Below are 23,927 nucleotides of genomic sequence, written 5' to 3'. Positions count from 1 at the left end.
CACATTTTAGTGCGGAATGATACATTTTGCTAAATCAATCACCGTGAGCCATGAGCAGTACTTTCAGAATAAGCGCTGTATGTATATGAGCCAGATGACATGTTATTACTCCTTTAAATGTGCAATATGGTTTGAGCATGAGAGTAACAGCAGATGAATAAGATACCTAGTTTTAAGGAATTTGGCCTCCGATGGTACGAAATACTTTCCAATTATGTAGTGCCGATACCGGACTACTGCGCACCAATGTGTGGATTTAGACTCTTTCAAAGCATTGAAAATATATAAAACCGTGCCGCGTGTTCACATTGTTGCTCCAACACAGTGATAGGCGATAAGGAATGGTTACCAAGTATCTATAGACATCGACTATCCGTTTCTTGAATAATAATATCTGTCATGTGTTACGTATCGGATAGAAATATTCATCCCGAGGGCACCTGCGCATTGGACGGTAACAAGGCCTCTAAAAATACCTCTGTTCGTAGTCAGGGGCAATAAAATGTCAATGTAAACACCTGCTGAAGTTACTTCCTCTGTCAGTTAAAAAACTTATATATAAGACATATGACAGAACCGCTCATTCATCTGAAACTGTACCGAGTACCAGTGGAACCGCTTAGCTCTCTGAATCTCGCTCTCATTTCACTTACGGTTATAAACAAAATCAGACATTAAAGTTATAATCCTGTTCAAAATTACCGTAATAAGAAAGTAAATATTTTTGTAGATTTGTACAAAACAGTCTAATGTACACACTCGGGCGTTAGTCTGACTCGGATGGCCAGATATTGTTTAGGTACGAATGGATATAAAATCATTAAATATCTAATGACCCGCGGGTCGCTAACAGATATAATTAACCCGCCAGGCTTCGTCGATTTCCGTAAATCAACGAAGACAGTGTCTAGTGACAAAAATTTAAATACGTCATAAACAACAATGGCTGATTGGCCGTGATAGTATTTTGTATAAAGACGGCGGATAAATGTAGAAATTTACAAATATTTTGCTTTTGTCAGCCATTTCTACAAAAGATACATTTATGTTATCAAATTACGCCTGTTGTTCAATAAAAGTAAAAGCACTTTTCCAGAAAATGCGATACGGATGTGCTAGACATGTTGTTGTTGTGTTTCTAAAAATAGATTTAGCGTGGCTAATTGTACGGTCCCGTTCGAACAATCAATTCATCAACATCTGCATGATACTCCCCAAAGTCAATAACCGACTATGATTGGGAGGCGACTGTCTGGTCGAAACAAGTTTTTTAAGCCTTTATGGAAAACACAAATTAGTGTGCAATATTAAAATTAGATTAGCTCCTAGACTATGACGTACCTGTTTTTACATTTTTAAGATCGAATGTAGTGAACTGAGCCAGTCTATATCCTATGTCCAATATCATATGATAATTTTAACAGCATTCCTCTGTGAAAATCTGTAAAATAGTCTGGCTTTTGTCTCTGTGAGATTGAATTTGACAAAAAAAGGGGGAAAATGTAGAAATATATTTATTATCAATCTAGTGGCTAGTCTATATTAAAATCAGTACTACTATATTACAAGTTAAAGGTTAAAAGATGATAAAAACATTTATTTCAGGTTAGAACATCAGTAATCTAGGCCACTCCTGAACTCGTTAAGAGTAGCACTGAGTTTTACATGATGTGGAAGATTGTTCTAGAGTGTAATGGTTCTAGGAAAAAATTAGTTCATGTGATACTTTGTGCGAGTGGAGGGAATATGAAAGTTAAGATTCATAGATTCTAGTAGGTACTGGTAATCCACAAAAACAATGGAATGATAGATTTTTTATAAAATAATTAGAGATGTAAAATTTGCCATTTAAGTACAGTTAACATTTCTGTGATGCTTGATCTAAAGTCATTGTTGATTAGAACATATCTAGCTGCAGCCTTCCATACTCTTTCAATTTCATATGTTAGATTTTTTTGCCATGGATGCCAAACAGTTGAGCAATATTGCAATTATAGGTGAACATATGTTTTATACGGAGTTTCTTTAATTTTCACATTTTAGAACATCTGAATATTTAAGAACATTTGAACATTTTTTTTCATGTATTTTAGGGTCTTGTTTGCCTTGTTTGATACATTTTGTAAGTGATTTACAGCTGAAATCCTCACTGATGGTTCGCCAAAATATTTAGAATTTTATAGCTTTTAATTCATGGATATGTAGCTTATTGGGAAAAGCAATGTTTTATATATATATTCTTATCACTTTGCACTTATCAGGATCAAACTCCATGGACAGGTCTTTTCCCAAAGATCTAATTTATGGAGGTCCTGCTGGAGAGCCTCACATCATGCATGATACTAATAGTGAGATAAACTACTGTATCATCAGCAAGGAGCCTTACGCTGCTTTTAAGTGAGTCTGGCAGGTCATTGATATGTTGGGAAAAGTCAAGGCTTAAAGACATGCCCTTTCAGTACCCCTGACACCACAGGTAGTATATCTGATTGGTGGCCTTTTGTGTTCTGCTTTGAAAGACAGATTTAATCCACATGGATGTTTTTCTGTCTAAACCAAATTAAAATAGCTGGTAGACCAAAAGATTGTGACCGACTTTGTCAAGCGCTTTGCTAAAATCCATTACTATTATATTTGTATATTTACCAGCTTCAAGGTTATCAAACATTTCTTGACTTAAAGCAACTAACTGAGATTCACAACTGTGCTTTGAGCTGAAGCCATGTTGGAAGGAATTGAGCAAATTTTATTATCTAGATGATTCATAATAACTGATACCAAAACATGCTCCATCAGCTGGAAGCAATGCAAGTATGAGAATAGGCCTTGCTGCGTGGGCCCTTTTTATATACAGGGGCAACGATAGCCGTCCTCCAGTCTTGTGCAACACAGCCAGTACCAAGTGAAGACATGTAACTTTTAGTGTCGTATTTAAGCTTTAGGCGGACATAGGTGTTGTAAGCTGTTTCTTTTACTTTCCTGTTGTTTGTTGTCATTCCTTCTGATGGATCTAAGTGAATTATTTGCTTTTGATGTGATGTTATCAATATGCTTTGGCCAACTGAGATCTTTACATAGTATGACCCCCAACGTCTGCAGTTTTAGTGCTGTATTATGGCGTGTATAATTGTAGATGATAGTTATTTTTCTTTCGAGTAATCCTCAGTACCTCACACTTATCCGGATTGAACTCCATACATAAAATATACAGATGTACTGTAATGATATATGAATATTGAATACGGCTCTCCAGCATGAATAATGACGTAATATAATACATAAGATACAGATATAGATAGACATACAGACACTCTATGAATATTTATTTCCAGTCTGTTCAACCGAAATATGAAGGGAAAAGTAAGCATATTACATGATATTCAAGCCATGATGTGAACTTTTCATTATTCACACTTGCAATCATTGATTTATTGCATATATATCATACGATGACAACAATATTGCACATATACATAAAACTAGCCTTTCTATATTCGAAATCACTTCCTGTTTATGTGCGACTGTAAATTAAAGAAAAGTAAAGAAATCGGTTGAAATTATATCAGTTGAATGACTTCAGTACAATTTGATACAAAACTGCTGTACGAATAGCTACCTGCGAGCTATTTCACTTTTCATACGGGACCGTACGATTAGCCACTTCTTTTAGCGTAGTTTCCGCCTCCTTACGGAAATGTTATGGACGTATCCGAATGATGGCGGTTGTGTCACTAAAATCGAAAGTTAACATTCTTATGCGGAATCTATGAATGTTCAAGTAAAATTATCTAGCCAATGTCGTCATTAACGGAAGTTTTAAGCATTGCTGTAGAAAAGTGGTCTTCCTATTTCATTCGCTACGGAATCTAATCTGACCAAGATATAACTTTGAAATGCCTTTGTACCTTAATTTTACATGAAAGCCAATCATTTTCAACAAATTTTTACAAAATTTCAGACAATTCACGTAAAGAATGTTTTTCACGTGAAATAAAGGCTTAAATTTATTTGCTAAATTAATGTGTAACACCTCTAGTCTGTATTCAAGGCCCTGTCACTGTCTTGTATAAACATGTCCCTTCCATCAGAGCAGAGATAGATGTTTGCTGATATAGTCAAATTAAAAGTAATAGGGAATCGATCCTACCGATTTCCGTCGAGATCGATCCCTCTCGGTAACATGCGATATACCGAATGAGATATTTACTATCGAATTAAAAATGTGTCCTTCCGTTCTGTCATTAGACAGTTCTTTTCAAATGTTATGGGATGAGCTGAAGTTGGATCGATTCCCGATTGAGGCAGTGCCTTATTTCATATTAGAAATTACAATAACAATATATTGTTTAAGTGAGTAACACTCCTCATGCCCCCTTTAAATTATGCTGGTAATTATACACTTTTATTGATATAATGGGCACGTTGACAATGCATGTTCAGGTCTGTGTCCAACAAATGTAGGCTTTTTCTGCTTTTAAAAAATAGACGGAAAAATAATTTATGGGCTATCAATATTCAGACAGTTGATTATTTTATTTAGTAAATAGAAATCACGTGAGTTCAAAGCAAACATTTAGGATGGAAGACAAAACGCCTTGTTGTCATTCAATTGATTTTCATTCTCATGTTTTATTCATTGTATTGTAACTCGTATCAATACCAGGAAATTTATCTAACCGTACTTATCATTTAGGAATTGTTTTCTGAGTGAATCAATTAAAATTTTGATTTTGTCGCTTGAGAGTTTATTTTATAGGGTCGTCTGTGGGATAGGGAAATCGTCATAATTTGCTAAATACATTGTTTTTAACTGTATAGTGGTTTCGCGTTGACCTGTTTCACAGATTGCGGTAGTTCAGTGCACGGACGATCATTGCAAAAAGTAGACTTTTTGTGGTGTTATGTTCATTTCATAAATTTATTATTATTTTAGAATCGCATTTTAGCTCGTCTGATTTTTGAAAAAAAAATCTACGCTTGATCATCGGCGTTGGTCACAATTCTTCTCAAGAATATAACGACTATAGCTTCGAAACAGTGTTACTTGATTATCATCATTAGGTGACTGCATAGGTCAAGAAACGTAACTCTGATAAACATTTTGTCAGAGTTATGGTCCTTTTTGTACTTAGAAAATTTGATTTTCTTGGTCACATTTTTGTTCATGTCCACTTTATTCCAAAACCTGTAAGAGAAACAGTTTTGAAACTTTGCACACTTATTTATCATTAATAGATGAGTGAATAGACAAAGAACCGTAAGTCTAACTTATATTGCTTTTAGAATTATGGCCCTTTTGTTTTTAGAAAAAAATGAATTTCTATTAAAATTCCATGTTGGTCATGTCAACTTTACTTGAAAACGATAAAAACACTGACTTTGAAAGTTTGCAGACTTATTTATCATCATAGGCTGAGTACGTAAGCCTAGAGCCATACAACTGATATGCATTTTGTATGCATTATGGCCCTTTATGTACTTAGAAAATGTGCATTTCTTTTTATTTAGGTCCATTTATCTTGAATTCTTTGAGAGTTTTAGCTTTGAAACTCTGAACACTTGTTTATTATCATCGGATTAGAGTTACTAAGCAGGTCCAGGACCATAACTCTCACCTGCATTTTGTCAGAGTTATGGGCCTTTTTAACTTAGAAAATCAGTATTTCTTGGTTGTTGTTTTTGTTGTTGTTGTTGTTGTTGTTGTTTTTGTTTAAGTTTACATTTCTTGAATAATTATTACAGCTTTGAAACTTCATACATTTTTGCCACCAATTGAGACGAGACGAGTAAAGAGGCCAAAAACCATAACTCTCTTCTTGCATAGTGTCCAGCACTTACAGACGAACAAAGGCAAACGCAGGCGGTGCTTCTGTTTAATATATTACGACCAGGTCCATGTAAATTTCACCTCGATGTAAAATACAATTTACAATGCTTCATCAGCTATACCTTTCCGCTAATTGTGTTAAAATATGCTTTAATTACATGTTTGTAATACATTTATTACGTATATAGTGGACGCAACTTGACCCTGATGGTTGACCTTTGTATTATTATACATAATGAGGCACAATCTATTTTTGAAAAGGAGTGTACGTAAAACACGAGATGCACGAGAAAAAGGAAATGTAAACTTGTGCAAATATAAATTAGTGTATTGGAAAGTTTTAACTAATCAAATGTAAGTATATATACTTTGAAACTGCATTATATACAAACTAATTACATATAAATATATACGGCTATCCTAAGCACCCTTGATTTCTATAATGAAATATTCGATATGAATAATCAGCCTAAGGTCAACCATCGCGGTCAAGTTGCGACTACTATATCATGAAATATTTCAAATTTATGTTTCTGAACGAATTTGCATATTCATTCTCAAACGAATGTTAGTATTTGACCAATCAATGCCTCGCAGTACCCTGCCTGACCCAATTCTATTATTAGCTTTTCCTGTCAGTTGTGAAAATACCGTGAATGAAATATTCGATTCCCACGTGCACATCCATCAATTCTCCTAACCCATCGAAATTTATGTAAATTATCTTAAATGTGTCTGTACTATAAGTACGGTGTATTTACTAAACTAATTGATACTTTTTATTGTGTTCATTGTGACGACAGTTGTATACAAAACATTTGTAACAGGGCATAGAATTAATAGTTATATCATTTATGTTATGAATTACTTATGAACTTAAGTTAGAGACGGTCTGTAATTTTATACGTGTGTAAATTTAAGTGAAAACCATAAAATTGTCAACTTTCAGTTCCCGAAAGCTGAATTATAGTTATTTCATTTTGTACGATTAACTGTCCACCAGGAAAAATAACTTTTCTATGCTTAAAAAACCCACATATTATTAAAACATTTTGCTTTGTTTTGTCATGTTGTTACAATGTCGTAACCTGACTGGAAATAAAAGTATTTGTTGTTGTTGTTGTTGTTGTTGTTAAAATATGCTTTAATTACATGTTTGTAATACATTTATTATGTATATCATGAAATATTTCAAATTTATTTGAAAGGGGAAAAAGATATTTCAAAGACTTTCATGTTGTTTCATTTTTATCTATTTCTCTAACAATAATATATAAATTCACATAACACTGCGCTATAGATGAAAAATATAATATGATAAAAACTAACAAAAATAACTACCCTGTCAGATGTCTATAGTTGTATGTTTTGGACAAGCATTTACTTTTTATATTGAATTAGCTCGAGTGCTCGACATTACTGTGTCTGATATGTTATACGTTTGACAAAAGATGTCGTAAGCTAGAGAAAAGCTGTCCAACGTCGAAGATAAGATTTCATGCCCTCGAGATAACATGGCGTGCGCTCGAGATAAAGATGTTGTACTCTGGAGATTAGATGTCGTGCACTCAAAATGTGTTATGCGCTCAGGATCAGACAAGTTTGGCAGAGGAGCACACAAAGGACGAAATGTGTGTTATTATTCTGAAATCGAACGAACAAGCAATATCAAACAAAACAATTTGGCAGAATATTTCTTCCATGGCGTTCTGGTCGTCTTCACCATGAGCGGGATTCTTTTCTATATATGTATAAACATCGTTTTATGTAAATATATAGCTCGTTCGATTAGAATAAATGTTTAATCAAACTCGTTCTGTTAATGCAATTTTGAAATGCTACAGATCGCAGCCGCCACGGACACGGAGTATTTTCTCTATTCGTATTGGCAAAACAATATGCCATTCGACCATTTAACTGTTTACACTTTTCTGACTTTTACAAAAGCATTGCCGCCAGTGAGTGAAAATAGTTTCATTGATACATTAAGCTATGAAACTAAGGTGATTGATCTAGGACCATGAAAACCTTCTTTAAAGATAGAGTTATCTCGATTGACCGATATCTAGTATTTCGAGCGCACTAATTTTCGACCGCATGACATCTTAACTCAATCGCTCGATATATTATCACGAACGCACGTCATTTAATCTCGAGTTCACGACATCTTACCTCGAGAGCATGACATCTTACCGCACGAAATCAGAGTATCTCCTTAACATACCAAATCATACGGATCTGTAAACATCACATTGATGACAGATTGTTCCGTTGTTAGGGGTACAAAAAAAATCTCTGACCTCGAAACTGGATTGTATTTATCAATAAAACGTTAAACGTTTTTTTATTTACTGACAGATCTTTGTTGTATCAAAAGAAGTGTTCATCCGTACTAATTATAAAGTGATCTGTAAAAATGATTTATCTAAAGCACGAGTTGAAATTGAGATAAACACAGTAGTAATAAATACAATCACTTGTTGGAGACTGGAGCTGATAGCGATCAACACTGTTGTTCACATTGAAATAAAAAACAAAACAATAAAGGTAATCGATAACTTCTATTGAACTTCGTTGCTAATATAGTAGAAAATGAAGAAGATATTATTTTTGTTTGTTTGTTGCTGTTTTGTTGGGGTTTTTATGTGTTTGTGTGCGCGTGCGTGTGTGCGTGCGTGTTGTTTTTCTTATTGTTTTTTATTATTTATTTATAGGCTTTCCGTTTGGTGTTACAGTAACAAAGTGAGCGTCTTAAAAACAATTTAAAAAACGTCTCTTCTGTGCATCTGGTAGCTTTGATTCAAGAAGACTGAACGTCACAGTGTACGTATTTATTAATTATGCATAAGGTTATCACGTTGGTAATTGTTCGAGTTAAACGAAAGATGACTAGGTGATTGACCGTCATGAAGCTAAGATTCAGGTCGCTTTTAATTGGCTTTTGGTTGTTTGACTTCGGAAAAGAATATCGCATTCCCGTTTAGGTCTTTACAAAACAAAAGATTGATTTTGACGTCAGAAAACGTCGACGGACGTTAATTTAAAACGTTCACTTAGTGGTGTCAAACGCGGTACCATAGAGCCATAGCCTTCCCACTATAATTTCGTTGACTCTCCCATACCGAAACTGGTTGGTGTTTGATGTTGTCAGGTTTTTTTATAAAGTTTCAATAAAAGGTTTTGAAAAACTTACTAAGATCCCCCTGCGCTTGAATTAACACACGCATTGCACTTAGAGTCCTACTCCCCTTTAAAAATTAAGTTAACCCTATAAGATAAAGCGGAAAGAAAATATGAAAGACTTGAGCCAGTTATTGTATTTTAACCTTTGATAAAAAGAAGAGAGACATGCGAATCTCGTTATTCATTATTTGAGTTAAATTGATTTATAGATGAAGAAACGCTCAATGCCCGGAAGTCTCGGCAAGTTCCTGACGTAACGCGTCACTTGTTCCAATTAAGCTGATGGTTGAAGCCGGTATGAAATGTAAACAGAATTCAAAGAAGTAGTGACTGTAAACAGAATTCATAGAAGTAGTCACTACTTCTCCGAATGCATTTGAATATTTGTAATATTTTCTGTTTTACATGGTTGCAGTTTATAATAATATTTTCTGTGGATTTTGCCTTTCTTGAAATAGTGTCTGTAGTTCTTACACCAGTTTCGCTGACTTTAGCTTGTGATATAGTTTCTCTGGATGTACAACCCATGTTACCACGAGTCTTCTTGAATTAAGGCTGTAGCCGGTGAAAGTATTAAAATTGTTCATTATCTCCAAATTGTCAATTAAATAACGTAATTCTTATCCTTTGTGCCTTACGTGCACGACAAAGTGAGAAATTCGCTAACCAAACTCCTAATGCCCCTGCAATACCTAGGCGAAATCTTTCATATTATCAATAGAACATTTTTGGAATTTCTCAGATATTTAGAAAAAAAATGTTGAAATGAACATAAAAAAAAATTCAACAAAATTGAGTGACGCAACGATATCATTTGTGTCAAGCCACTTTAAGAAGGTCAAAGTAATACAGATACATATCTATCTATCCATCCATCAATCTATCCAGCGAATTTCGTTACAAAACAAGAAAATTATGACAAAAACATCTTTATTCTGTCGTATCATGGGAATAATTTGATATTTAACAATATACCAGTGAAAGTCATTATTTGTATCTAATTATGAATGATCTTTGCTCGTTTATGTTGTTTTTTTTTTAACAAAATCGCTATTTTATGTGTATTTTTCTAACTTTTTTAAAAAATGTTTAGTGGTCGTAAAATAAATGAAACAATGTGTATACATGTCTTGTGAACTCAGGTCTGCCAATATATTTCTGCAGGGTATAATTGGTATTGTATTGCTCAATGGTTGTTTTAGATATTTTAATAATTGATCAAGGAAAGATGTGTGCTGTCAAGGTTTAAACCGGCTTATGATTATCCCTGGGTATTTACGCCGCTGCTACTAGATATGGAAGGATATTTTGTTTTTGAAGTGGTCAGTGCGTTTTTGGCCATTACTGTTATTACCAAGAAAGGTTGCTATGGTAAGTTTTACTTCAAAATTATATCTACTGCTTTACTAAAGATTTGTGAGAGAAAATTCATTCAAAATCGTATAAAAATGCATATAGCTTAAATTCATAAAAATTATGTCGCTTAGAAGATTAACGACAAACTTAAAATATATTCAGCTTATTATTTCCCGAAAATAAAACAGTGTTTTCCTGAAATATATTTTAATTTCATTATTAGAAGTGTTGCCTAATTTTTGTATACTTATTAGACAAGCTGACCTTTCAGAAAAAAAATTAGCTTGCATTGTGTGTAAATCATGTTTACCGTTTTAACATGTATGTAGTATACCAAAGAGAAAAAAGATACAAATTTAAAATTCAAAATCGCCAAAAAAGATGATCATAAAAATTCAAGTTCCTTACTTTAAATACTATGTAAAATATTTCAAAAGTAACGATTGAATAAAGACGCTGCATGGACAAAAATACTCAGTCCTGTAGATACTTAAGAGTCCAGTGTGTAGTTATGTCCTCTTCCATACAGAAAAAACTGCAACGATATGATGTTTGAGGATTTACCTGTAGAATAAAATGATATAATACCTACATGATATTTGAGAGATTTTTAATTTTGTATGGAAAATAAAATTTTAAAAACTACATAATTATAACAAACACTATTTTGGAATCAATATTTTACTTTTCCAGATTTTCTGTTTTTAATGAAAAAAGAGATAAATCTATTGCATCTTAAATATGTCAATATTTGGCCCATAATCTAAGCTATAAAAGAAATGCTAAATATACTTCATAATAAAGAATTATACCACACATTATAATTCATTACGAAAGTTATAATTTGGCCAAGTATTTTCATCCTCAAGTGTTGAAACAAATGTGTTCTAGCCATAGACAAATGACTTGTTAAGGGGCTGGCATAGATAACTGTAAATAGTTAACAAGGGACAATCACACTGAAAATTCTTCACGAGTGCGAGAAATAGAATGTTGATGGTGTATAGTAACCCTAGTAACACCTGTACAACAATTATAGAACTTCCAGTCGTTTAAACGATGATTCAATCTGACTAAAGTACTTGATCTTCTAAACGAAGATCTGAGAACGACCCATTCACATTCGTCTTCTGTATATTTTGGATTTCCAGTATTGCTATTTTTATTTTATCCAATCAGACGACTTGTTCGAATGTCAAAGAGTAAGAAAAATGTGCAGTCATTCCAGGGCTCGAACCCGTGACCCCTCGCTTACAAAGCAAGTGGCCTACCGACTGAGCTAACCGGCTATCTGATACAATATGACATAAAAATTGTAAATATCAAAAGTCAAGGCTACAGGTAGATTTGCAGGATGTTGTAAGTTAGGCTCTGATTGGCTAGCGAAAGGGTCGTCAGAACGAGGCAATGAATAGGTCGTTCTCAGATCCTATGCGTAGCGTAATAGGATATGTACTTTAGTCAGATTGAACGATGATTATGAGGCAAATATCGGTTTCAGGACAATGATTCTTTAGAACAAATGGCCAGATTGCCCATTTAATGACTTTTATTTGTACTTATTTATATGTGCCGCCGGTAACCCATATGATCAATTCTTCCAGAATTTTAGTTGGAGGATATAGTACAATATGCAGAACACGCTCAAATTCCAGAAGCTTCCCTGGCTGTCTAGCGTGCCTATAGATACACTCTTCTCCCAATTTTGAATTCACGACACCTGGTATCATAGTAAGACAGTGTTGCGTCTGCAGCAAAGACAGACTTATACAGATATACATTTTAATGGTAGTGGGAATGTTCCTAAGAACCGTTTACAATTTTGCATATTTGAGATATATCTACACGGGGTTGATAACTAGAAGCATCCGTGGCCTTGCCTAACGATTATCGTTAAGTATTCGTATCTTCATCTTCACCATTTAGTCGTTATTTTTCGCTAACTTAAAACTGCCGTTATTCATAACTATAAACGAGACTGTTGTTATGCAACGATGACTTTGGAGTAGTTGCGCATTCGGATGGAAAAGAAAAATCCCTAGAAATTCTTAAATCATTTTAACTTGGGTCTTTTTTACATTTAAGGTCTCCGTTTGAAAAACAGGACACATATCTTACTACTGCTACAAACATCCGTCCGTCTGAGAATGTGTCCATCTGTTTCGCTATGAATGCAAATACTGAACTGGTATTTAGTGTGCATAGATGTAAGGAAGGTTAAGGCGATGTCACTTTTTGAATTTCCGGTGAATAACAAAAAAAAACAAAGAATATTCAGTTCTTTCCAAAAACCGTTATATTATGATTCAACCAAATAGTTTCCTTTGTCTACCAGAAAGAAACAATTCCTAGATCTTAATATTGAGATTTGGTACCTTTGTAACAGACAATAAACTAAAACAATAGGCATTTATATGTGACGTCGGTAAGCTCAACAAAGCAATTTCAAGCACAAATATTAATGTGGAATGTAAAGTAAGTTACACACTAAAATATCCGTCCAATATACTTTCAAAAACAGTGCATTTGCAGAATAGAGAGATAAAAATAATTTTGACAGCTCGTGAAAACTAATGACAAATTTTGACAGGTATATGACTCGTGACCTAATTAATTTTTTTTCTGTTATTTCTAACTTCCAGTTTGATTTTCATAAAATGGGTATTCTTTATTGTAGCTTACAACTCATACATTAAAACAATAAAAGAGTATATTTTTACCTCACTGTCGTTTTGTCCATCTCTCGTACGAATTCCTATTGTTTCAGTCATTTGTCAGTAATTAGAGCAACTCGCAGTGTTGCAATCATACAAAACACAACCCTTATTTTCACATAGATATTGAGGATTTATCTAATGAGCACATGTATTGGAAACACAATTTCAATACCGACTGTGTATTGTTATAATGCTAAACTATCTCAGCCGTGACGTGTCCTTAAGACTGATTTAGTTCCTGTGTAAAACTGAGATTGTCGTAACAACACGAGAAATGCACGGGGATCAAAGAGAAACTAATAATAATGAAAAAGTGTATCTCCAAGTAAATTATAAAGTATCAATGACACTCAAAAGCATGTCCCAACAGTGTACTAGAAGAAAATGCATAGAAATTTTCGGTGCAAGTATTTGATACCGTAAGTCTCTAATATCACGCCATGTACCCGGATAATCCTAACTCTGTTCAGCGACCCTAACTCAGTGCCAACATGGCTGACAGAAAGACGATGTATGTGGTTAATTTCCTTGTCTTTTTTCGTGTTTTTATGTGAGTATGCAATGTTAGCGTAAAACTTTTGATAGTCATAATATCCTGTATTGATAACATGTTTTGTGTATTAAATATTTCAATCGAAATGTCACATTATGTGGCTGGAATTCATTAAAATGTACTCAAAAAAGTCTTCAAAATGAACATGTTTTATGTTTCTAACTGTTTTAAAGTACCAGAAATTGCAGAAAGACCTTACTTATTAAATGTATTAGTTCCATAAATATCTCTTTGACAATGTTTAACAGTATCAAAGTTTGAAATCGATTTTTATAGCTTAAAAATTGTATTGATTATGAGGTGGGTTTAAATTTGCGGATAATTCCTAACTGGTATAGGACACAGCGCTGGATAAATACGAACTTAGAATGGATAAACACCTAACCAAACGAAAACTGCTGTTCGTCTGTGCTTTTTTATGGACTGCTGATGCTCGAAGTTCTTTGATCTATCCACCCCTGCAGGGATGTGGGATTCCTATGTCCAACTTATCCGACTCGTGATTTTTTGCCGGCGGACAAGTGCATTTTTCATTCTGTGTGTCCGCGGACAAGCATACGTTTTCAGGTATAAAATGAGAAAACATAAAATATCATTTAGATTGTGTGTTGCTTCAAGTGTATGGAGGTGATAAAGATAATGGGTTTTTGATTGCGGGTTTATCCCGCAAACAAAGTTAAGTGTATTTCTGACAATCATGTAGCATCTTTATTTGATTCCAAATCACAACTAAAGGAATTTGTTCATGTGCTACACAAAGTAGTCCCATTCATGAACAATGCGGATGAATTATCAATGATCAAGCATTTCTTATTCATACTCTATCCATTCACACTGGCCATTTAGATTATATAAGATTTGTCAATGATTAGGTATTCCAGCCCATGGTTACATCACTGACTTCCAGCTGTTCATGTAAGGTCAGGCAGAGTTTATCTTAGATCAAGGCTTATTAGTATTTGTTTCTTATACATGTATATTTATAGATTGGCATTTAAAATGAAAATAAACCTAGCAAAACCCGCAACCACCAGACATCTCAAGGCTTTGATTTGACTAGGTCTCGCGCACACTGTAACTCGGTGACTATGATAAAATATCAGAGAAGATTTAGATACAAGAACATTTATTTAACGTCGGAAAAGTATAAACATATAACGCTAGCTTAAAGCTATTTTTCGACAAACACATGTAAATAAGCTCAACATAAGTAAAACAGCTGTAATAAAATGCAAATATGTTAAAGCACATTAAAGCAAATAAAGCATCTGGCTCCAAGTAGATAGAAACAAATCACAAATTATCACATACATGTTACAGCGCATTAAAACAAAATAGCACATATGTACTAGCAAATAAAACGAAAAAGTAATTTACCACATACAGATTTAGCATATTTAAAGCAACATAAAAAAAAATAGCTGACACTACACAAAAATAAGAAGAGTTACATTTTACAACATGCATTAAAAAAAAACAGCATAAAAGAAGAAACCATATACATGCTAAAGGGAACATAAGAACTACTTAAAGTAGCTGAAGAAAAATATTTGCATCATCAGCATATAGCATTCTGTAACTAAAACTAAAAAAGGAAAACAAGAGTTACACACAGAGAACTAAAAGGACATTTAAAGACATCAGAAACGTAAACAACTTAAAAAGAAGTATTATGACAAGTTTGTAAGTAGAATTCCAACTGCTGAGACAATAAGTCACTGTCAAAGGAAATATTTGACCTAGTAGTCAGCCAAATTAAAATCAAAAGCACACAGAGATCGCAAGTATGACTAAAACAAGTCGGAACGTTTTAAGAGTCTTTCTCTGAATTCATCTGGCTTTGCACCATTGCGTGGCCAGTGTTTCGGGCATGACCTCAAAAGATCCTGAACACTGCTTACGCGATTTCAGACTTTTATAAACGTTAAAAGGCAAATATTTCAACAACTTATATTTTACCACAGTTACTGTGATATGCTTTTCTTTTCATTGTCCTAAATAAAGAACTCAAACTCCAGTCTATTTGCGCTTTCATGAAGGTTTAATATTACAAATCGGAGCAAGTGAAATTTGACTATGGACAAGTGGATTTTAAGTGTCCGTGGACAAGTGAAAAATGTAAGGATACCCACACCCCTGTCCCGTCAGTCCATGCATCACTCCCCCACTCCACCACACCACACACACTTTTATTCCCTATTTACCGTCTGAAAAATATCATATTTAATAATTAATCATAAATCTAATCCCATTTAAACAACATCAAAAATATTCCATTAGTACCTCTATAAAAATCTCTTACACTATACGATATACAAGATTTGAAACAAACTCAATTCTTCTGAAACAGAGAGAGAGAGAGAGAGAGTGTGTGTGTGTGTGTGTGTGTGTGTGTGTGTGTGTGAGGGAGATCGGGTTGGGAACTACAGAACTTCGAACATCGGTGGTATTAAATAATTTCTTATGTAAGTATATTAATAATTTTGACTTTTATACTGAGTTACTTTTTAGGGTTTATCCAGATTTTTCCAAACATTGCTATCTGCATAATATTAAAATTATGAAAAAATATTTGACTGTAGTGGGCATACATGTAACATCTTAAAATTAATGACAAAGTTTGAAGACAATACCGCTTATAAAGTAATGTTTACAATAATCAGACCATGTACATGTCAACTCATTCATTTCTATAGAATACTAGTCAGTTAGGTGTTTATCCGTCACACAATTTCGTGTAAGTTAGGTTTTTATCCATTCTTCATGTAAACTGAGTTCGGTTTTTATCAAATCAAAGTTAGGTTTTTATCCCTTTTCTCGCTGTCAGTACATTTGAACATGTATTGTGTTAACATGTAGTGGGTTAACAACATAGTGTTAAGGGGCCTATAAAGCAGTATATCTTTGGTTTCAAACAATAAAATAGTCGAGGCATCAAAAGCATAGAAGTATTTTTAAAGATTTTTTGTAAAAGTTTTCATTGAAAAAGTTGCCTTGTTCGTCGTTTTTCCACCTGAATACACAAAGGTTGATATATTTAACAGGATACATTTTGAAATAAATATACACTTGATCAATGGAGATAGATATAACAACAGAAACATTCCTTTATACATCGTAATTACACAGAAAACAAAGTTGTATCGGCTTTACATCCGCCATGTTGGCACTGAGTTAGGGTCGCCGAACAGAGTTAAGATTATCCGGGTACATGGCGTGAATATTTATACAATATATATATATTCATCAATCAAGGATATGTTAGTGTAAATGAGCTGAGCGTTAGTTTTCTAAGAAATCGTCGTTACACAAATCACACGTGCACCGTTTTTTACAATAATATGGCCGCCATGTTTTCTTCAGTGAACGAAATAAAAGGAGTATATTACCTTAGATTTCCTTATTGTATAGTACGATTCACTTTCTAATCTAAATAAAGCATCACTGTTTTATAACATCCCACTGTCCGATCTTTCTGATCACTTAACGATCACTCACAATTACAAAATAAAACCAACGTGTCATCAAAATTATCACTTTATACGGCTTCATGGACATCACGGCCTACTAACATTAAATTCGTAATCATGCGCCAACCAAACAAATGATGAAAGGTCAGGACTTTTTCAAAGATATCTTTTATTCCCTGTAATTTTCTGATATTCTAAGCTTTAAACAACCGAATTGTATGCACAGAAATAACGAAGATTTTGTGCAATATAGCTTTTATTTTAAATTTTGGACCTATCTTTTTCCAGCCCAACAACAGACATGTATATGTCACAAACCCGGCTTGTCCTCGAAATCAATGTCAAAGGTTACTAGAACATAAATACAATAAATAAAATTCGCTTACTATGTTCTTGTAAGTCCTGTAAGATGAAACGGCTCGTGTTTATACATTCATATATATTCCGTATCGGGAACATTGACATACACGGTTCGATCTTTTCCATGAACATAAAAACAGTTACTTTTATTCCTTTGTTTACATTTCAAACTTGACGATTCACACATACGTTCAAGAACGTAATTTTCGCGCTTTCCGACCCACATGGTGTGTAAACTTTTGCAATTAAAATTATGTGTATTTGTCAAACCATTTGTCATTTCTGACGGTAAATATCATTGAGAGTATCATTTATGTTCACGAAATTTAATTGAATATTTAAGTTTTATACTTGCAAAAGAAAAACGTGATGGTCATGGTCGCTGGCTTCGAATTCCTCGCCCATCACCGACGTGGGATCGAAACCTCACTTTAGGTGTAAAACTTTTCATGTAAAGAAGCCATCTAGCTGAGGTTAGTGTCTCGATCTAGGTACTAGTCCGAGCCCCAAAACATGTATGGAGGGGCACCTGCAGTCTTTCCCCGCTAACAAAACCTGGGAAAAGTTCATTGTGTCGTTTCGGTGTTACTCTCAATCAAACAAAATAAACAGGAATAAATAAAAATAATACGTAAGATATGTTTTCTTTCTCACTGTCTAACATGTCCGGAATGATCTATTCGATTTTTATGATAGAGTTCTAGTTTATTTTTCACCTTAAATTAAAGCAAACGTGTTCAATATAATTTTAAACTTAAACTTTGTGAAGTTTAGTAGGTTGTAGCATTCTCTAGGTCAAGGGTATTTTTATTACCTTCTGTTGTCAGTCATTATCTATTGTAAAAATACTTTTTTTAACCAAAGCGGAAAATATCAGGTACTTGAAAATGCATCTTTCTGAAAGGTCATTTAGAATTCTCATGTCATTTGTCAGACATACCTTGTAAATAAATATTATTATTACAAATACACTTTGTTATATATATATATATATATGTTTGTCTGAGCAGTACAATCCCTGTAAATGCGAACTACGTAAGCGCTCAGGCCCTTCTAGCACAACATACCTATAGTTTGGGCTTCTTTAATGTGTAAAGGCGTGTGCACAAAAATGACAAATTTTGCCAACACCTGGTAAATTGTAATGTGTTTTTTAGAAAAGTAATAAACGGAAATAGAAAAATAGCTCTCAGCTCATTTACACGGATAGTTTAGCTTTATTATGTATGTTATAGTTTTTCGCAGTTATGCATGATGACATAGAATACTTGCACCGAAAATTGTGACACGAACATATTAATAACTTTTCCCACTTTAGTCTTTTAATTAAAGTAAGAGTTCAGCACTTCTTGGTTTTAATGTATTTCACATATGAATAAAATTCGAAATTCCTCAGGAATAATATCATGTACTCTACCCACCTAATTCATAATTTCAAAATAGCATAGTCCTTGATGAAAAGTTTTGTATGTATGATATATTTAGCTTAACAACTTAGTATGTTTAATTAGTTAAACTCATTAAAAGTGATATTATCATTCCCAGTGTGGGGATCATAGTCATTTTAATTTCAACTAGTAAACAGGTGCTGCATATTACGTTACCACTAACCAAACTAAGGACAACGAATAATTATTGGTTATTAGATTTGTATCGAGAAATATAAAAAGTTTCTTGTTTAACGTGGGTAGTCGACGAAAGTCCCCACCTGGAATGGATGGAACAACTTATTTCCAGCCGAGCCCACGACAGGCGTCATATTTACATCCCCAGCATCCAGTCTAGGCCGATACTGCTGAAAACAGTACCAATTTAAGTAAATCACCCAGCACTGAACACTAGTCGGGATATCAGCCGCGACCAGGAATCGAACCAGGACCGCTGGCGTTGTAGTTCAACCTGCTAACCACTGCGCCACTGACTCCCTTTCATATGCATGAGTTCTGCAGCGGAAATATTGCGCGACTTTAGGAGCGCAATATTATTCCGCAAAAGAACGAGTGCATATTTCTCGATGCAAATCTGATAATCTTTTTATTACATACCATCTACATTTAAAATTATTATATAAATGATTCAAATTTGTTATTAAGCCTGAGTGATTTTTTTTTTTTTTTTTGAGGATTTAACGTCGCACCGACACATGATAGGTCATATGGCGACTTTCCAGCTTTAATGGTGGAGGAAGACCCCAGGTGCCCCTCCGTGCATTATTTCATCACGAACGGGCACCTGGGTAGAACCACCGACCTTCCGTAAGCCAGCTGGATGGCTTCCTCACATGAAGAAATTTCGTAGTTAAAGAACTTTTAAACGCGACGGCATACATGAAACTGACGTCACAAATGACGTCATACACCCGATATGAAATTTGAACGTCAATATGGAAAACTATTGACGTTTCAGGTTTCATTGAAACTTAAAGGTATTTTTAAATGAGGTGTAATAAACATATTTATTACATACTCATTTACAAACTCCGTTAAGTTACAGTGGAATCTGTAACGTCAATATTGAAGTTCAAATTTCTTATCGGGTGCGTGACGTCATTTGTGACGTCAGTTACATGCAACTATATGCACTCGTTCTTTCGCGGAATAAAAGGTAGTAAAATGGCGAAAGTCTGACTCTTATAACATAAATGCACTTATTTGAACTTTGACCTTGTGCTGTGATCTTACCTGAAATTTTCCCAATTTTTATAAAGTTAACGCTTAACATGGCTGGCGAGCATTAACAAAGAACGCCGTCAAAGGCAATTTCTAGGCCTCTTTTTCAAATGTACGAGTATAGGCACGCTAGTACGCAATATCGATTATTATACGCCCGAAGGGACGTATTATGTTATGACGCCGGTGTCCGTCTGTCTGTCTGTCTGTCCGTCCGTCCGTGCGTCTGTCTGTCCGTTAGCAATTTCGTGTCCGCTCTCTTGAACCCCTTGAAGGATTTCAAAGAAACTTGACACAAATGTTCACTACATCGAGACAACGTGCAGAGCGCATGTTTTGATGGCTCGCTTCATGGTCAAGGTCACACTTAGTGGTCAAAGATCATATGACTTTGTTTCTTGTCCGCACTGTAACTCTTGAACTGCTTGAAGGAAATTTTAAAAAACTTGGCACAAATGTTCACCACATCTAGACGACATGCAGAGCGCATGATTCGGTTGACTCGCTTCAAGGTCAAGGTCACACTTGTGGGGTCAAAGGTCATATGACTTTGTTTCGTGTGTATATTGCTCTGCATTGCGATGCTCTTGTTTTTATTTGGCAGATCCCTTTTTTGTTCACTTACAATAATTTTTTTATTGAACAATTTCCCTTTAATGTTACTTTAAATAGCTTATTTTGTAATTTTTTATCATTGGTCGTAGGGAAAAACCGAGACCATTTTTCTGTGGTACAACATGGATGATACCTCCAATTTTTAGGTGTATTTTTTGTGGAGTGGACTTACAATTTTTTTTAAAAAAAATCTTCCCTTTGTTGTTCCTGTTCTTTGGGCTTCAACAGTCAAGTTCTTTAAATTATGCTCCCATCCTCTTCTGACATAACTCTTCGGGTGTATATTGCCCTGTTTGGTGGAGCTCTTGTTTTATTACCTCCGTTTATGGCTCTGACTATTTTAGATTTAGTCACGCCTTTCTAACCATGCAATCTTGCATAACATCTAATTTGATGGATGGGCCCAGCAGGTGTAATTTTGTAGCATGAAATTTAAAGCTTTATATAGAACTTTAATAGGGAATCGCTCTAATCGATTCTTCTACCATGATTCTAGCTTTAAATCTTTAATCTTAATCTGTTTGTAACGGCTAGCTTAATTGTGTTGGAAGGTGAATTGCATCATCTGAATGAAAACAAACGAGTAAAGTGGTAAACACAAGTAATTTTCCATCTAGAGAGGGTCATGAACATAGCAGACAAACTGAGAACTGCGAGATTGATTATGACACCTAATCTTTGAGAGTGGAACCAATACAAATACAAATATCTTTATTTCACTCAGGTCAAGGTATTGACAACATGAGGCAAACAATTGTTAACAAATTTCAAGGCTCACAATGTGAAAAGGCTTTTCTCTAAGCAAAACAGACACGGGAGAGTACCGAAAAACAAATTCCATTCCAAAAATAAAAATAAATAAGATGAAATAATAGTAATAAGAAAATAAAAAAGTGAAACTTCGCACATGTACATTCACAGACATATACATACATGCAAATGAATACATGTGCACATGCACACAACAATATTAAGGCATATTGTTATTACATAAATGTCTCAAAAATTTCCTTGATAAACATAGTTTGTTATACTCTGGGATGGTATGGCAGTTTATGTTCATAACGATATCAATACAATGAATATTTGGTCGTTTATAATATTAAGCTTTACGATATTTTTTCCTTTGATTATCAAAAAACCTACATTCAAAAAGATAGTGAAATTCATCACCTATTGAGAAGTTACATAGTGTACATTTTTTCAGTCTAGGGTCCATGCCAAGATCCAGTTTCTACGGGAAATTTATGGTTTCGTGTTCTAAACTTTATCAAATATCTAAATAACTTAGGCTGTGTGTTTATGATATACTTCTCAAACTCAAATTTATGTTTAAATAATTTATAATTTTTACATTTACTAGAAGTTTCTAAACTTGAATACCATTGGTTTAAAAACAGATCTGATAGTTTTTGCTTGACTGCTGCGGATGTGCAGACTGATCATGATCTACAGTCTGGTCGTAAAGGCAAATTCAGTCGTGTTTAGCATGATAAGCGTTTAAGTTCTAGGGGAACAATGGCAGGGCCCATCAGGTGCCATTTGAAATATAGGAGTATCTAAACACATGAAAGCAAGTTTTTTGGTGTACATAATGATCTTGATATTATACATAAATGTTATTCTGTGTATTTATATATGCATAATGTTGTTAACTTCACACACAGGAAGTGCCTGTAACGACATAAACATAGCAGCAGGCGGTTCACTGCCAAGCGGAAGTTATTCCATTGTTAATAACAAAGGCGGAAGTTTCAGAGTATATTGTCAATTCTATAGCGGGTACGGATATACGTTTATTTCAAATACAACTGCAGTCGACGTCGACATGGCTTTACTGATGGACGATACAAGTCACGTTATCGTACGACATAAACGTTTGGATGGACAGCAGTACACCTCAACAATAAAACAACTTGATAGTTTTTCTAGCGTTCCAATTTCGATTCAATTTAACGGACATGCTGGCTATACAACATTGTTAAATACGCAACTGGCTCCTTACATCTATGTCGGATTTATTCCAACATCGCTCAGTAACAAGGGTGATACACAAGGATGGAAGATAAACAACGACCCGCTAACATTTAACAATTGCGATGGTAACCCAAATAGTTACTTCGCTTTTTTGTTTAACCACAATAATGTCGGATATACAAACACAGCAAGTGGTCACAGTTCATTATTATTTTCGTGGTATAGTTCAGCTACACAGATACCACAGCTGGAATATCTACCCGACGAGTTTTTTACTTCGTACTATGAGATACACCATGGTGGTTGTGGCGGTTTTGGCACGGCTGACGGTATTGCAGATGTTACTGGTGCGACAGTAGGAGTCAAATTCCGTATGCGTTATAATATCATGTGTTGCTGTTATACTTTTTATTCCCTATTTATGGAATTATAAATTCATTTTCCTCTCTTATTATTATTTCTTTTTTCATTTTTTTTTTTTTTTTTTTTTGCTTTTGATTATCACAAAATACTTTCGTAATATCCTTAGATTTGCACTTGATTCCATCAGACAAATTCAAATGATACCAATAAATACATTATATTTATTCTAATACGATCCGATTTGTTTCCCTATTTAGAAGGCTGAAAATGTGACGATATTATACAAAATTAACAAATTCAATGATGTCTATAATATTAGAATAAATTTCCATCATAGATTAGGATGTTTAATGAATTTATTTCAGCGTTAACTTGTGGACCTCCTGCTGACATTGGTTACGGGACTAAATCTTACGCGGACATATCTATAGGCAGTGCCGTCCTGTATTCTTGCAATGAGAATTACACCATGATATCTGGAGATGCGACACGCACATGTACAGTTAATGGCAGCTGGTCGGGAACACTACCAGCTTGTAAAGGTACTGACGTTATATTGTAAACGGATCTGCACAGTTTAACTCGACAATATGACTTGTTTTATACGGTGCTGATTTCTGCCAGTTTTGTGTTGGCACCTCTCTGGGTCTCATTCAAAGACGCCAGCAAAACACTACGACAAATGACAAATCTGGTTATGATAGATATCGTGTTCTCGCTTTGAGTTTCGCACCATATTTGCAAATAAAAAACCGTCAGAAATCAGCCGCCTAAGTTTTAAGACAGTACATATATCAGCCACGCTCTCGGTTTCTTTAAACATTCACACACGTCTAC

At 34.4% G+C, this 23,927-nt stretch overlaps 1 protein-coding gene across 1 annotated transcript in view; it reads left to right on the top strand.

Annotated features, from left to right (window-relative positions):
* The first annotated feature begins 10,176 nt into the window (after positions 1–10,176).
* Positions 10,177–23,927, top strand: part of LOC123536953 (uncharacterized) — a 19,207-nt gene continuing 5,456 nt past the window's right edge. The window contains exons 1-3 of the mRNA XM_053528591.1: positions 10,177–10,381; positions 22,418–23,098; positions 23,456–23,632. Of these exons, the coding sequence (XP_053384566.1) occupies positions 10,306–10,381; positions 22,418–23,098; positions 23,456–23,632 (934 nt within the window). The 5' untranslated portion in view covers positions 10,177–10,305. The remainder of the gene's footprint in view (positions 10,382–22,417; positions 23,099–23,455; positions 23,633–23,927) is intronic.

Source organism: Mercenaria mercenaria, chromosome 17, assembly GCF_021730395.1.
Source record: "Mercenaria mercenaria strain notata chromosome 17, MADL_Memer_1, whole genome shotgun sequence".
NCBI lineage: Eukaryota > Metazoa > Mollusca > Bivalvia > Venerida > Veneridae > Mercenaria > Mercenaria mercenaria.
The sequence above is the reverse complement of the archived record's forward strand: the minus strand, read 5'-3'. Positions and strand labels throughout refer to the sequence as shown.